The sequence below is a fragment of the Aythya marila genome (genome assembly GCF_965140915.1).
Source record: "Aythya marila genome assembly, chromosome: 10".
NCBI classification, from domain to species: domain Eukaryota; kingdom Metazoa; phylum Chordata; class Aves; order Anseriformes; family Anatidae; genus Aythya; species Aythya marila.
The window spans coordinates 1,898,235-1,911,474 of NC_139051.1; the positions used below are offsets into that span (position 1 = coordinate 1,898,235).

General features: G+C 47.0%; 1 protein-coding gene across 2 annotated transcripts; it reads right to left on the minus strand.

Annotated features, from left to right (window-relative positions):
- Nucleotides 1-90: 90 nt before the first annotated feature.
- LOC309881936 (histone-lysine N-methyltransferase SETMAR) lies at nt 91-3,733 on the minus strand. 2 transcript variants are annotated; one of them, XM_082768499.1, is made up of 2 exons: nt 3,658-3,733; nt 91-2,984 (listed from the first exon to the last, which is right to left on the minus strand). In XM_082768499.1, exons 1-2 carry the CDS (start codon nt 3,730-3,732, stop codon nt 2,193-2,195), a joined length of 867 nt encoding a protein of 288 aa, XP_082624625.1. In that variant the 5' UTR covers nt 3,733; the 3' UTR covers nt 91-2,192. The 2 variants fall into 2 exon arrangements, 1 of the variants encoding a protein (XP_082624625.1); XR_014318209.1 differs by having other exon boundaries at nt 2,889-3,204; nt 3,658-3,708.
- Nucleotides 3,734-13,240: the final 9,507 nt, after the last annotated feature.

A 13,240-nucleotide genomic window follows, 5' to 3' on the forward strand; every position in this document is an offset into this window, starting at 1 on the left:
TGGCTATTTGTGACTCTTGAGCGTGTATGTGTTATTTATTTTCCTAAGATACTGAAGCTTAGCAGAAATTGGAATTAAGCTAGAATTTGTGCTAATTTCCATGTGAGTCTCTCTTTAGGAGTGCAGAACCCGGCTGTGCCTTTCAAAGTATCTTCTAGTGGCTTTGTTCTGCAGGGACTTTGGTGCCCACCCCGGGCAAATGCAGTGCTGAGGCTGTGCAAGGTCTGATACACGTCGTGTGCCACTCGAGGCCCCTGCCAATTGCCCCGATAGTTCACAGCTCAAGGGCAAAGCATCTTTTCATGGCCTTGCTGGGCCTTTAATGCGACCGGCTGTGTTTAACAGTGCCACAGCCTCTTGTTGCCCTGTGCTGTGGAAGTTTGCCCTCCTCAGGTAATTGCTATTTGGTTCACTTGCTGGAAATAGCAGCAGCTTGCTGGGAGAGCGGGTAGGAGCGCACAAAGGAGGCTTGGCTCTGGTTTCTGATGTACGGCTGGAGGTGCAAGGAGTAGATAGCACTGCTTTTGGGTTTGGAATCTCTACTTCCTTAACTACTGCCCATCGTGCCAAGTACGTATTCCTAACAGGAAGCTAACAAACAGCCGTGTCTGCTTGAAAACCCATCTCATCTGGAGGAATAGGAGTACAGGAGGTTAAAAAAAAAAAAAAAAAAAGTCCTGAAATTTTTTCCACAAGGAAAAAAAGAAGTAGATTGGCTCATCTACTCCCAGACCTCCCGTCTGGTAGGCTGAAAATGTCTGGGTGGCTGCCACAACGCTCCTGTGGAGAAGAAAATGAGATAAGCCTCTAAATGAGACAAGGTATTGCGTTCTGGTACGCAGTGAAGCATGCATTGTGGGTTAGGGAAAGTGGTGAATTTCTGTAGAAACGGGCTGCCTGTATCAGGCGAGGAGTAAAGTTAGTGGCCATGCTGTGTGTAAACGGTGCTTTACATGCAGCTGAACTCCTCTGGAAGCGTTCTGTACAGGCAGCAGAGCCATTCATGGGTTGCTTTGATGGAGGGACTTCAACACGAGGCTGTGTGGAGCTGCCTTCATTTCATCTTTCCACAGACGACACGACACAATGGGCAGTTATGCAGCGTGCCCCAGGCAGCCCTCCTGTCACTGCCGTGTGGATGCAGGCCCAGCAGAGCAGCCCCCGTGTTATCCCCAAATGAGAGTAACGAGAAGATGCAGGGACTTGTTTCCTCTGCATAAAAAAGGCCTTGCTTCATAGTTTGCCTCTGGAGAAACAGTGAAAAGGAACTCTTATCTTCCAGCTTTTCAAAATTGGTTGTTTTCAGACGTACTTTACCGTTTCCCTTTTAATCCATTTCAGAAGCCAGACTGGCAGCCCCGTGCTGCTCGGAATGCAGCCTGAGTCTGCTCTGGAGTGCAAAATTATAGTGCTGGAAAGCAACGTGGAAGTGAAGCTTGCTATTATTGCAGAAATCACGTTAGATGAGCCTTGAGAAAGATGTGGTTTACAAAGATGGGATGATTGTTCTCTAAGAGCCCGTGGTGCTGCGCAGTTTACCCAGCTGCTAAGTGATAATGAAACTGAACTAACCCCTTAAAAGCAAATTTTGGCAAGCAGTTAGATGTGACTGGAAAAGGGAGGAAGGAGCATTTAAGTTAATCGTTCTGGGGAAGTTTTTAACATCAATAAGAACTATTTTTGATTCGTGGAACAAACAAAAAAATAGCAACTCATTTTAAAATATTTCTTTTAATGAAATTTAAGAAACCTAATGCCCTTTTTGCAGACATCAACATTCATTTTCTCACTTGCTTCTCTGTGCAATTTTCAGGGATGTCTGTCGCTGTTATCACGTATCCTTTCTCTGTTCCAGTGTTGCAGTACATTCTTTTTGAAAGCTTTAGTACAAATCAAGACGAGTGCTTTCACACACAGTAAGCTGTCAGAAAAGAACAACAAGAAAGCACCAGTCCCAGCTCAGTAATTGATTTCAGGACATCTTGAAGCTCCAGTGCTTCCTCTTATCATTCACCTTGAAAAGAGTCTCCAGGATATTGCATGCAGACAGTTTCAAAAATGTTATTTTTTAGCTTTTACTCCGTATGTACTTCCCTCATATTGCTGGTGGAATGCACCATCAGACTTTGGCTTAACTGCAATTTAACTGCTGGAGCTGATGGTATCACTGTGTATGCTTAGGGACTGAAAAGCTACGAAGAGCTCTCTGAACATTTGTCTGGTGTGGAGAACAGGGAGCCATCCCAGGGCAGGAAGGAAGCACATGCGCGGGAACCACAGTAGCACCGCTTTCGCAGTCTGTTATCTTCTTCTGAGGTTTGCTGTTCTCTGTTGGTCAGTGGTGAATTACAAAATCTCCCCGAGTAATCGTAACAAAGTTCCTCTCCGGCAGCAATATCTCTGGCTGCAAAGAGTGCCAGTTTAGGCACCATGGAGTCAACTCGAACTGGCACCATAAATAAATTTGGTTCACAAGAATGATTCAGGAATCTGCCTACGTTACCGATGTACGTAGGGTCAACAAACGTCTCCATGACCTGACCGCTATGGAGGTGCTCCCGCACTGCTATGATATAGTTTGAATCCTGTGGTGTCTGGGCCTGAATTCTTCTACGTGCCTCACTGAAGCCTAAAACTTCACCAGCATATTCACAAACAAACCTTCCTTTAGCTATGAATTCCAACGTGCGGAGACCCCACCCTTTCTTAGCAGTCTTGAATACTTCAAGCCTCAACTGCAAACCCCTCTGAACAACCCTGTTCTGGCAGGATTCCCCACACCGGCACAGGGCGTTGCATTCGAAGATCGGCCGGGCGTACTCGTTGTCTGCAGGTCTCAGGCACAAGTTGTCATAATTTTCACCTCGGCAAAGGCAGGAGCACAGGGGAGCCACGCAGGAGCTGGTGAGGCAGGAACACCCCGGGAAGGTGATCTCAGTGGGGTCCACGTCGCCGTCTGCCCCAGGGACGTTGTCTGGGCTGTACTGCGGAGAGAAAAATGAAATCCTCGTCACACCTGGTCACATCCTCTGGAGGGATGCTCCTTCCAGAGACCTCCAGGTGTTTCAGGAGGCAGCGCGGGGCCACAGCTGGGCTGGGAGCACGGGCATCACGGCCACTTGGTTTCCCTGTAAGCTTCTTTTAACTACAATGCTCCCTGTTCTAAAGGTTTTTAGAGAATAAAAGTTAGATTCTCCACGTGTACTGGAAAGAAAAAAACGAAAACAAACAAAAAAAACACCTTGGTAACTGAATTTGTCAAAATACAAGCCAGAAAACAAACAAACAAAAAAAAAACCCAAATCATTTATAGCAGGAGGCACTTCAGCTAATTTCACCTGGTTTACCAGACAGAATTTTTATTTATACAAATACCAAAGTACGTTTAAAGTAAATTTTTACCCTGCAAAGCGCTCAATAAAGTATTGATAACATTACAGTTTCTTGAAAAGTCCTTCGGCCTCACAGGACGCCAAATGCCCATTTTTGCTAAATTTACAGCACTTTCACCGTCCCTTTCCACCACGCTGCATGGAAACTTCTCCGTGCAACCCGTGACAACCGTTTATGCTCCGTTAAACCGCCTCACGCCCAGCACCGGGCCGAGCCGCCGGCTGTCCCGTCTCCTCTCTCGGCCCCCCCTCAGCTGCCCCTCACCTGAAATGGCGGCGGGGCCGCCCCCGCAGCCACCGCCACGGCCACCGCCTCGCGCCCGCCGCTCGCGTCCGCCATGGCGCCGCCCCGCCCCCGCCCCGCACGGATTGGCTCTCCCGAGCCGGGGCGGCCTCGTGATTGGCCGGCGGGACTGGGCGGGAGGGCGGGGGCGGTGCGCGGGCGCCGTGGGCGCCTGAGGCGGTGCGCGAGGCGCCATCTTGTGGAGCCGCCGCCTTCGCGAAGCCCCGGGGTTCAAACGTTAACCTCACAGCCCCGGGTTGGCGGTTATATGAAGAAACCCTTAGGAGTTTTAAAGGCACTAGAGGCTTTTTAAAAATTATTATTATTAATTTGCCCTGCCCCATGTACGCCTCGAATTAAACACGTTTGTGAAGTGAATTCCCCTGCTCCGTACCCCTGCCCGTCTCCTCGCGCTGTGAGGCGGTGCCCGGCCCTCCGGAGGCTCAGGAGATCGGGATCCTGCTGCCAAAGGCCCTGATCAGCCCCTCAGCCGCTTCCTTGGTGCATTGCTCAGCAAAGAACATTTCTGGGTGAAGGGAGAGGGGCCGCGGAGAGCCACACGCTTGGCCAGGGCCCTGTGCTGCATGTGTGCATCTGCCAAAGCAGTCATGGCAAAACACCAATGTGTGACTGTGTGGGAATAACAAAGCCACAGCTGGCCTTGCTCCATCTTTCCCAGCGAGATCTGGGCTGGGATGAAGGGTTTCAGATGCTTTGGACACTGGCTGTTCTGCTCGCATTTGTTTCTTGGGTCAGCTTTTTGGGGTCGACGGTTGAGGAAGCTCTCAGATAATCTTTCCGCACCCATCTTCCTTTCACGGGAAGCGTGTTTTTGCCTTTTGAACAAATCAATTATCACAGCTGCAAAGAGCTGTTTGGAACAAGGACACAGAAACGTTTGCAGTTGCAAAGCCACGGAGCACACCGTGTGCCTCCCGCAGCAAGGTTCTTGTCTCTCCCTCCTGGCGGTGCTCAGCGGTGTCATGTTCCTGATCCCTCTTTTGGCAGCGTCCTGGAAGCAGCAGGAGGCTTCACCTGTCCTGCACCCGTCCTTGCGCCTGGGAAGAGGAGCTGAGCAACACCAGCAGAGGTCCAGGTGGGGATAGCAGAATGGGTAGAAAATGAAGAGATTTGTTTAGGATTTTGCTCAGTCTGTAAAAGAGGGAAAGGTATGGAAGAGGAACTTAGGAATGTCAGTGCCTCCTGGTGTCTGGACAGCGTAAATCTGGAGAGGTTCGATGGGTTTAAACCTTGGAGCAATGTGTGCTGGTGTGAATGTTCAGGAAACGTAGCTCTAGCGCCAGTGCTTCATAACTGAACGGAATGAAAATGGTGGAAGGCTTCAGATACGCACAGCTGGTCACTCTCAGTTTGTCGGCTGAAGCCAAGCTAGCACTGCTTGCAGTGGGTGCCTCTGAGCCCTGCCTGCCTGGGACTGGAGCTTTCATCCTGCAAGCTCTTCTCGCAGTGAGGAAGGCAATAGATCAGTTTTATGAGATAGACACTGAAACGTTGAGTGATTGCAGATATTAAAACACACTTTATTTTTGTAGTTTAGGGCTTTGTGTTATTACCAAATCGACCTTTAGATCAAGACACGCATAATTTGGCGGCTAATCCTTATTGCCAGCTGGAATTCCTTTCCATTTTGAAATGACAGAAGTAATGAGTCATTACTCTGTAGTAAAAGAAACAGATTGCTTACATGTTCTGGAGATGCCGTTTAGAAATCATGAGAAGGTCATGGGAAAACAGTGTTTTTCTTCGTGTCCTTCTTCTACCCTAAGCTTCTGTCATACTGAGCTATGAATGGGTTGAACTCCTGAGGTGTTCAGGTTGGGTGAAAAATGGATGAAAGCTCATCTCAATTTGTTACATAAAATTGTTGTTGAAAGAAAGCATAAAGTGGAGATGAAGGTGAACTGTATGTGAACTTTACAATGCTGAACTACAGCACTCGTGCAGCTGGGAATTTCTTTTGCAACACGTTCTGCTGTCCCGAGGATGACACCGTGCGTATCATTTGTCATCGATACGTTGCATGCATTTAGCTGTTGTTTTTTCTCCCTGTATAAATAATTGCTTTCTGTCTACTAATCATTTTTATGACTTCTCTGAGCCTTCTCAGATTTCTTAATATCCCAGTGATAATGAGAGGTTGGGAGGTTAACTGTGCATGGAACAGTGCGTTCGTTTGAGAGCTGTCTTCGTCTCACTTCATCACGGAATTTTAGTGGTGGATGCAGCATCTTGTAACGAGCTGGTGGAGCTCAGGAGTGCATATGAACCCGTGACTCGTCCGACTGCAAATAAGGGAGCTTTGTTCAGCAAACTAGGCATGAACCTGATCTAGAAGAAAGAAGCTATAAAGCTTCTTGTCTTTCTAATATCAGCATGGTGAAAGCTGAGAAATCTCAAGTGATTAATAGCTGGTACAGTAATTTTATATATTCTTAGAGCTGTCATGGGAAATATTGAGTAGAAGGGAGCTCGGGTGGCCTGGTCTAATTCTTTCATCAAGTGGGAGTGTTGCCAGTGCTCAGCCCGATCGCTGGGGCTTCTTGAGCTGATTTTTGGAAAACCCTGAAGGGCTGAGATTCCGCAGCCTCCGTGGGTCCCAGTGGGTGTTGTGCCAGCCTCCTCGTGAGAGAGGTTTGTTCCAGATGTCACAGCCAAACTGCCCTAGCTCCAGTTCGTTGCCTTTATGCCTTATCACCTCTCACTACTCAGAGTTTCACTGTCAGCTTCGCCCATACTCCTCAGACAACAGTCGTAGCACTCCTTTAGATAGTGCCCATGGTGTCCTACTTGCTGGAATAAACAAGCTTACCACCCTTAAGCTTTTCCTACTGGCTATGTGCTTCTATGGCTGTATCTTCATCATTTCGGTAACCCTCTGCTGGATCATCTCTGGCTTTCCCACATCTTTCGAACCAGAGGGCCTCAGACTGGCCACAGTTGGCGTTGCTGCCTCCACACGCCAAGTGGAGAGCATTAATAACTCCGTTGGGTCTGTGTGCCTCCTTGTGGAGCCCAGCGTGAGGTTTGCCTCATTTGCAGTGTGCTGTTGGCTTATGTGCAGCTGGCATCCGCTGTAACCCCAGAGGTGGTTGTGGGTGGTGGTTTCCAGGTCCCTGTCTGTACTGGTGTGTGGGGATATTCTGCCCGCAAATACTCCTTCACTGGTCTTCCATTACTCTGGACCGTTGCAGTATTTCCTGTCTCAAGCCTGCCTTAAGTCACGCCAGCAAGTCAGCAGTCCATACAAGAGGCTCCTTTAATTCTAAGCGTCATAGCATAAGTATTTTTTGCTGCCTGCAGCAGAAAGACAGGAGCAGAAGCAGCTCTTCTAGTAAAAGAGCCTGTTTGAAGACTCCCTTTGGCTTCCCACTCTCCTACAGAACTGACATCTGGAAGAACAAGGTATTCCTTTTAAGTACATCACTTTATACTGCACATGGTTCCTGTCTGCCTTTGTTCTGAACAGGCTATTCAGGTAGTTTAAACCTGAGATGTTGTTTTGAAAGGGTGCTTATCTCCTGTATGGTTTATGGGAGATGTTTCCTGCAGGAGCCCTAAAATACCTCATAAATCATGTCACTGGGCTCTGCCAGTCGCAAGGAACGTCAGTCTGTCATTCCCATTCCCAGGCTGAGAGCTCGTTAGCTGCCATGTCCATGCCGCAGTCAGGCTGGGTTTTCTTCCTTCTCCAGCTAACTTAGTTTTTGTTGTTGCTGTTTTTTTTGTTTTGTTTTGTTTTGTTTTACTCCTTTGCTGACACACTCTTCTCTGTGTGCTGCTCTTCCTCTCAGGTCAGGTTTACGTTTTCCTTTGATCTGACCTTTGTTTCTGGTTAATCATCTCCATCAGCTTTGTGGGCAGGTACTCTCTATCCTTCTGCCAGTCCGCTGTGTGTCTATTAGAATATTGATTTGCAGAGAGTGGAGTATAAAAAATCAATATCCCATTAAGTGGAGCAGAGTGACAGTGTGCTACGGCCAGCGGAGTTCAAAGACGAGTGTCTAGACACTGAAGTTGTGGGTGTTTTGTTCACCGTATGGTCTTGGCTAGGCAAGTAAGATAAAACACATCCTGCTAGGAGTCGTTAAGATGTGATCATGGAAGACTCACTGCAAACAACCAAATTTTAAAAAGTGCTGCTGGTGTGAAAAGGGACTTTGATTTATGATGATGCAATTGGAATTTACTGTTATTTAGCCACTGTAAACCTCCGAACAGTACAATATAAATGTTCTGCAGGGAATTTGGCTGGGGTATGTAGACATTAGTAACCTGCTATTGGACAGCAGTGCCTGTTCTTAAGTGCTCAGAGCGTGGTGGAAGGAGGAGGTGTAAAGGCGATGCGTTTTGTCAGTGTGAGGTGTGTACCAGGGGCAGGTGATGAATGCGCCCACCTGCTGCCCACATGCTCTGTGCACACTCATCTTCTGTTTGGAGATGGGGAATCAAAACACACACAATATTTTTCTATCTCCCCCTTTTGAGTCATTCTCAGTAAGACCAGTCCACGGTTACTTTAAGATCTGCTTCTCATACCGTGCTGTCATTTTCTTTAAAACAGATAAATAAAATAAACGTGTTAATGCTGCCTGCTAATCGCTTAGTAAGCAAGCCAGTTTTTACCCATTTACAGTGCAATTTATTTATGTTTTATAGCTTGTAAAGTACATTAAAGTACTTTATGGGCCAAGCACTTGAAATAATGAGAGCCTGCAGTCCTTGCAGCAGGAGTGCTGTGGCGGTGTGCAGGGAGCTGGCTGGCTCGCCGCCTGCTCCTCGCTCAGCTGAGCTCGTTAGCTGAGTCACACCTGGCTTCAAGCAGGAATTGTCAGGGTCGCTCCCCTGCATCGGGCTCCTGCTGCTGCAGCCCTACCTGGCTGCTAATGAGCTGGTGAGGCTTCTGGAAGGACAGGGATGCTGGAGGGAAATGTCTGGTGATCACATTTGTACAGCCAGAGAGGGAGAAGTTGAGGATCAGCTCGTTTATGTATGCCTCAGCTGTGCAGAGAAGGCTGACCTTGGAAAATGCTGTGTTTAAATAACATAGTTTATCAAAATATCTCCAAGTGCTGTGCAGAGATAGAGGGACTTTGTTTTCGTTCTTCTACAGATAAGAAAACTGGTGCAGAAGCACATGAAATGAGCTGAGCAGTGGCTGAGCTATTGTTCTTGGTTATCACAGGGCTTGCTGTTTCATCTCTCCTCATAGGCGGCCGTTGCAGCATCACCTAGGTAATATGGGCCATAACTCTCTTTGCCAGCTCACGCTCACTCTCTTTCTCTCTCACAAAATCTTGACTGTAATATAAATAAAAACATGTTTTATGCCTTAACTGTGTCATACCCTTACACAGAAGCAGAACACATTTAAAACAATGGGAACAATTCAGACCTCTCCATGCAAATTGCTTCCTGACTAGCTGTAACGTACAGCTCGCAATTAGCCTCTGGATGTACTCCAGTTAAATTGTGCGTGAGGTGTGAAGGGGTTGGGGCCCGTGCTTCCAAAAGACACAGTGGTACTATATAGACAGTGCTCTTAGCAAACTTCTCTGCACAGTTCAGTTGGTAGCTTCGTGTCGTCACAGGTTGCTGCTTGGTGTGCCTAGAGCAGTGGTGATAAACGTGCTCGTGGTTATCAAGCGGCATGTCTGGCGTGAGGGGAGGGCTTTCTGCTGCTCCCAAACCTACTGATGGTGTTTTGTGCCTGGGATTTCAGGGATATGTCAAGTTTGTTCTGGGGATACACGTTTTCTTACCCTTACTTCCCAGTTAGAAAGCAATGCTGACTGAAATGTAGAACTTGGTCATGGCAAATACTGTGGTGATCCTCCAAGCTGTAAAGGGGAGCACAGTGAGGTGGTGATGCTGAATGCAAAATGAGCTCAGTGCATTCCGAGGCTGTAGAGTTAACCAGCTGTCACGGTGCCCGTTCGTGTTGCCCAGCAGTGGTTGGAGTGAACGTCACCTGAAAAGGCAGGTAAGCCAAGGCTGATGGGAACCCCTGTGCTGCGAGTAGAGTAGAAGACTGAGTAAGAAATGATCATTTTTATGTTCATGATGGATTGTGGAACAAATCCTTCCAGTTTTTGTCACATGTGGCATCTTGGTCTGCAGTGTTTCCTTCATTACATGACTCGACAGAAAGAAAAACGTGGTTTTTTAAGTAATATTTCGCTGATATTTTACAAGGCCTCAAACTGTTGCTTTTATACTATTTATGCTTTCAAAAAGATGGTATTTTGTGGTAGTTTATTTGCATCATCGAGAAAGATGTGCTGCAAAAGAATAAAAATGTCTCTTATCTTATCTTCCTGCTCCAGAGCTGTACTTCGGTATAAAAGAAATCCATGATTTCCCCTTGTTGGTATGACAACAGAAAACATAAAGGTGAAATTAAAGTAAGAATATAGATGAATGTTAGCTGTATCTGCTGTAGCAGATAAATCACTGAAATTTATGATTAAAGAATAATAATTCAGCATGGCATGCAGTCAAACACCACTTTTAAGGGGGGAGGACCAGTGTAAAGCAAGAATGATGTGAGTTTAATGCAGTATTTCACTGTGATAGTAAATCAATTCCCCTTGTCAAGGTATATGAACAAATGTATGAGTACGTACGCATCTGGGGCAATTAGTAAGCAATCTTGTATAGCACTAAGACATCTAGTTTTGCATGGTAACCTTTATAAACAATTTTCTCAAAGACATAATGCCTAAAACTTTCTAAATGTTCCTTCTATGGGAAAAAATGGAGAAGAAAAAGAGGGGAAGAAAGAATTCCTTATTAAAAATAAAATGCAAAAACCCAGCAGCTGCTTTACGTAGCATTCCCCATGCTTAGAATTTAAATACTTTTCAACATTATTAATTTTGATGTGATCTCTCAGCTTTTATCGTAATGATCCCCAGAACACTGTTTCCATGTGTCCTGTGAAATGAAAATTTTCATCTGCCTCATTTCTGAACGTTTCTGAACACTTTGCCTTGGATTGCAGCCCAAAGATGGGGAGCTGGGAGAAGCGGCCTGGCTGAGTGCCTCTAAGGGTGCAAGCTGCACGTCAGGGCTTCAGGGGTGGCCGTGAAGGTGTGCAAGGCGTGCAAGGAATCCTGCCCTCGTGTGATGCCTGCAGGCTGCACAGCAGCAGTCAGGGGAGTGAGAAAGGAAGCTGTGACTGAGCTGCACCTGAGTGAGTGAAACAGTGATGTACTGTACAGAGCTTTAGCGATAATCTGCTTAGTCAACATTTCCCTCTTGGTGGCTGCTTTTATAATAGCAGCTTTCCTTGTAATTTCATTCTGTATTACAGGAAATACAAGGCTGTAAGAGTAAGGAACAGAATCTGAATAGTCTGTACCACAACTTAGCCCTTCCTGAAACAGGCAACTGGACTGACAGAGGGTTCAGAAATGAAATGAGTAGTGAGGGTCTAGCAAGAGAACCAAGCGTATTCTTGCCATGGAAATTCTCTGGGATAGACACAGAGAAATCAATTGCTTTTTCTCTGAGGAGCTGAAAGTGCCACCATCACTGCATTTTTGAACGTCGCTACCTCTCCTCTGCTCTTCAGCAAGTCCCTTGCCCTCTCCTCTGTCAGAGCAGCAGCTGCTGGAACGGGAGGGAAGAGGAGGAATTGATAAGGTCAGCACTGCTGGGCTGAGCCATCCGCAGCACCTGGTGAAAAGGACATTTTTGGAATATGTTTCAAGGTATCTCCAGCCTGCTGTCATCCTTGTTTACTGTAACACTGATTTCTTTGGAGTCCTTATCCACGCCGAGCGAGCTGACCAGGGCAGGGCTGTGCGCAGCTGGGCGCGGGGCTGGGACCCTCTTGGGGTGCTCAGGGTGTCAGAGGGGCCCAGCACAGCGCCTCTCCCTCCTCTGCCAGGGGCTGGCTCCTCAGATGTGGTGGAGCCTTCCTGCTGCTCAGTGTAGAGAGTGGGCACCAGCCTGCTTGTCTCAGGGAAGGCCTCAGCTTAGCGGTGCTGCGTGGTCACAGAGTTCTTGTCCTGTCTGCAGTATGATCGTGAGCCTCTTTCCTGGAGAGAGCTCTACCAAGGGTAAGTAAGTGTCTGAAGAAATCTCTCAGGTTATGTTAAAAGCACAAACAGCTCTTTGCATCCAGCCAGGCTCCAGCATCCTGTGCATTAACTGCTCCCCCCAGGTGTTCTCCAGCTCTGCTAAGGATCTCACAGCAGGCGTTTCCAGCCAGACAAATCAAATCTCCAAGTATAAGTGTGCGGATCCCACTGTTACACTGGGGAGTCTCCGTGTAGGAAGCTTTGTTTTCAGGAATCTGTTGGTGAGTGTCGTTAATCATGCCTTTTGCACTGCCCATGGTGAATGAAGCACACCCGAGGCGTACAGCCCCCAGCACAAACTGCTGAGCAGACAGAGGTGAAGGAGTGAACACGGTTCCTGTCTGAAATGCAGCTGAACTGCTGTGGGAACAGTCTGCTCTGGGTTTAGGTTCCTTGGGTGCAAAGGGAAAGTGATGTACTTAGGCTGCCTTGTGTGTGACACAGGGGTTAACATCGTCCTCAGAAGGATTATTTGAACTGGTGGCGCCTACAAACCAGGAGCTGACAGCTTTGGGTGTTGCACTTAGAAGCAGTATTTCCCTAATAAGACACTGCTTTCAGTCACGGCTTGTTTTCTCATCTTTCCTCCCAGCTTCCCAAAGTGCTTCTTGATTTTTGGTTATTTCTCTCTAGTTACGTGGCTGAAAATGCATTGCACTCACTTATCGCAGAAGTCAGATAATGAGGAAGAGGTTGAAGACCTGCACTTATGAAAGCTGCAGGTAAGCTGCCTGCCTTCTCAGAAAAGGCAAACCATGAACTAATGTTGAACCTAAAAGCTGTGATTTGTTTTCATGTCCACGTATTTTTTTTCTAATATCAGAAGTGAAGAAAATTTATCAGCTGCAACTAGCATTCCTCATGTCATAGCCACTACGAACAGACAATTGTGACAGAGATCAGAATGCTTCTAAAATCAGTTTGGGGAATCTGTACTAGCTGTCTCTGTCACTGTATTTTTTAATGTAGTCCTCCTTTTTTCTACCTTGTACTGTTTCATTTTTTGTCTGAGATCAGTTCTGTAAACTCCCTTTAGGAGAAGAGGAGGTAAAGGCTGACTGTCCAGTGCAGCCTTTATGTAGATCACCGAGCACGGTGAGGTCTTCAGTTCCCCTGCTCGGTACCAGAGGAAGGCAGACTAGCAAGGTAATTATTTATAGGAGCATTCATACTGATTCTGGCAGGCCTAATAAGATGGCAGAGCTGTGCAGGGAGGGTTAAAGTTCCTGGCCTGGCAGCTGTGTAGAGTTGCTGTTGTGGAGTAGTCCCCCTGATGACATTATGTGAAATAAGGAAAAAGTGAAAAGCAATCCCCCCTGCAAAGACTCGCTGGTGACCTTTAAATTAAGGCTGGGAGTCTCATCATAAACTGCAGCTGCAGGATACATGACTTACTTCCCTTTCCTTCTGCTCTGAAAGGTTGTTTTCAGAGAAATTACCACTTATTACAGAAAGGTCAG

What these genes read in the sequence shown, in the direction of transcription:
- LOC309881936 (XM_082768499.1), bottom strand. Translation starts at nt 3,732, where the DNA reads ATGGCGGACGCGAGCGGCGGGCGCGAGGCGGTGGCCGTGGCGGTGGCT. An exon ending in CGGCCCCGCCGCCATTTCAG is followed by an intron (nt 2,985 to 3,657) that starts GTGAGGGGCAGC and finishes TTCTCTCCGCAG; the next exon opens with TACAGCCCAGACAACGTCCC.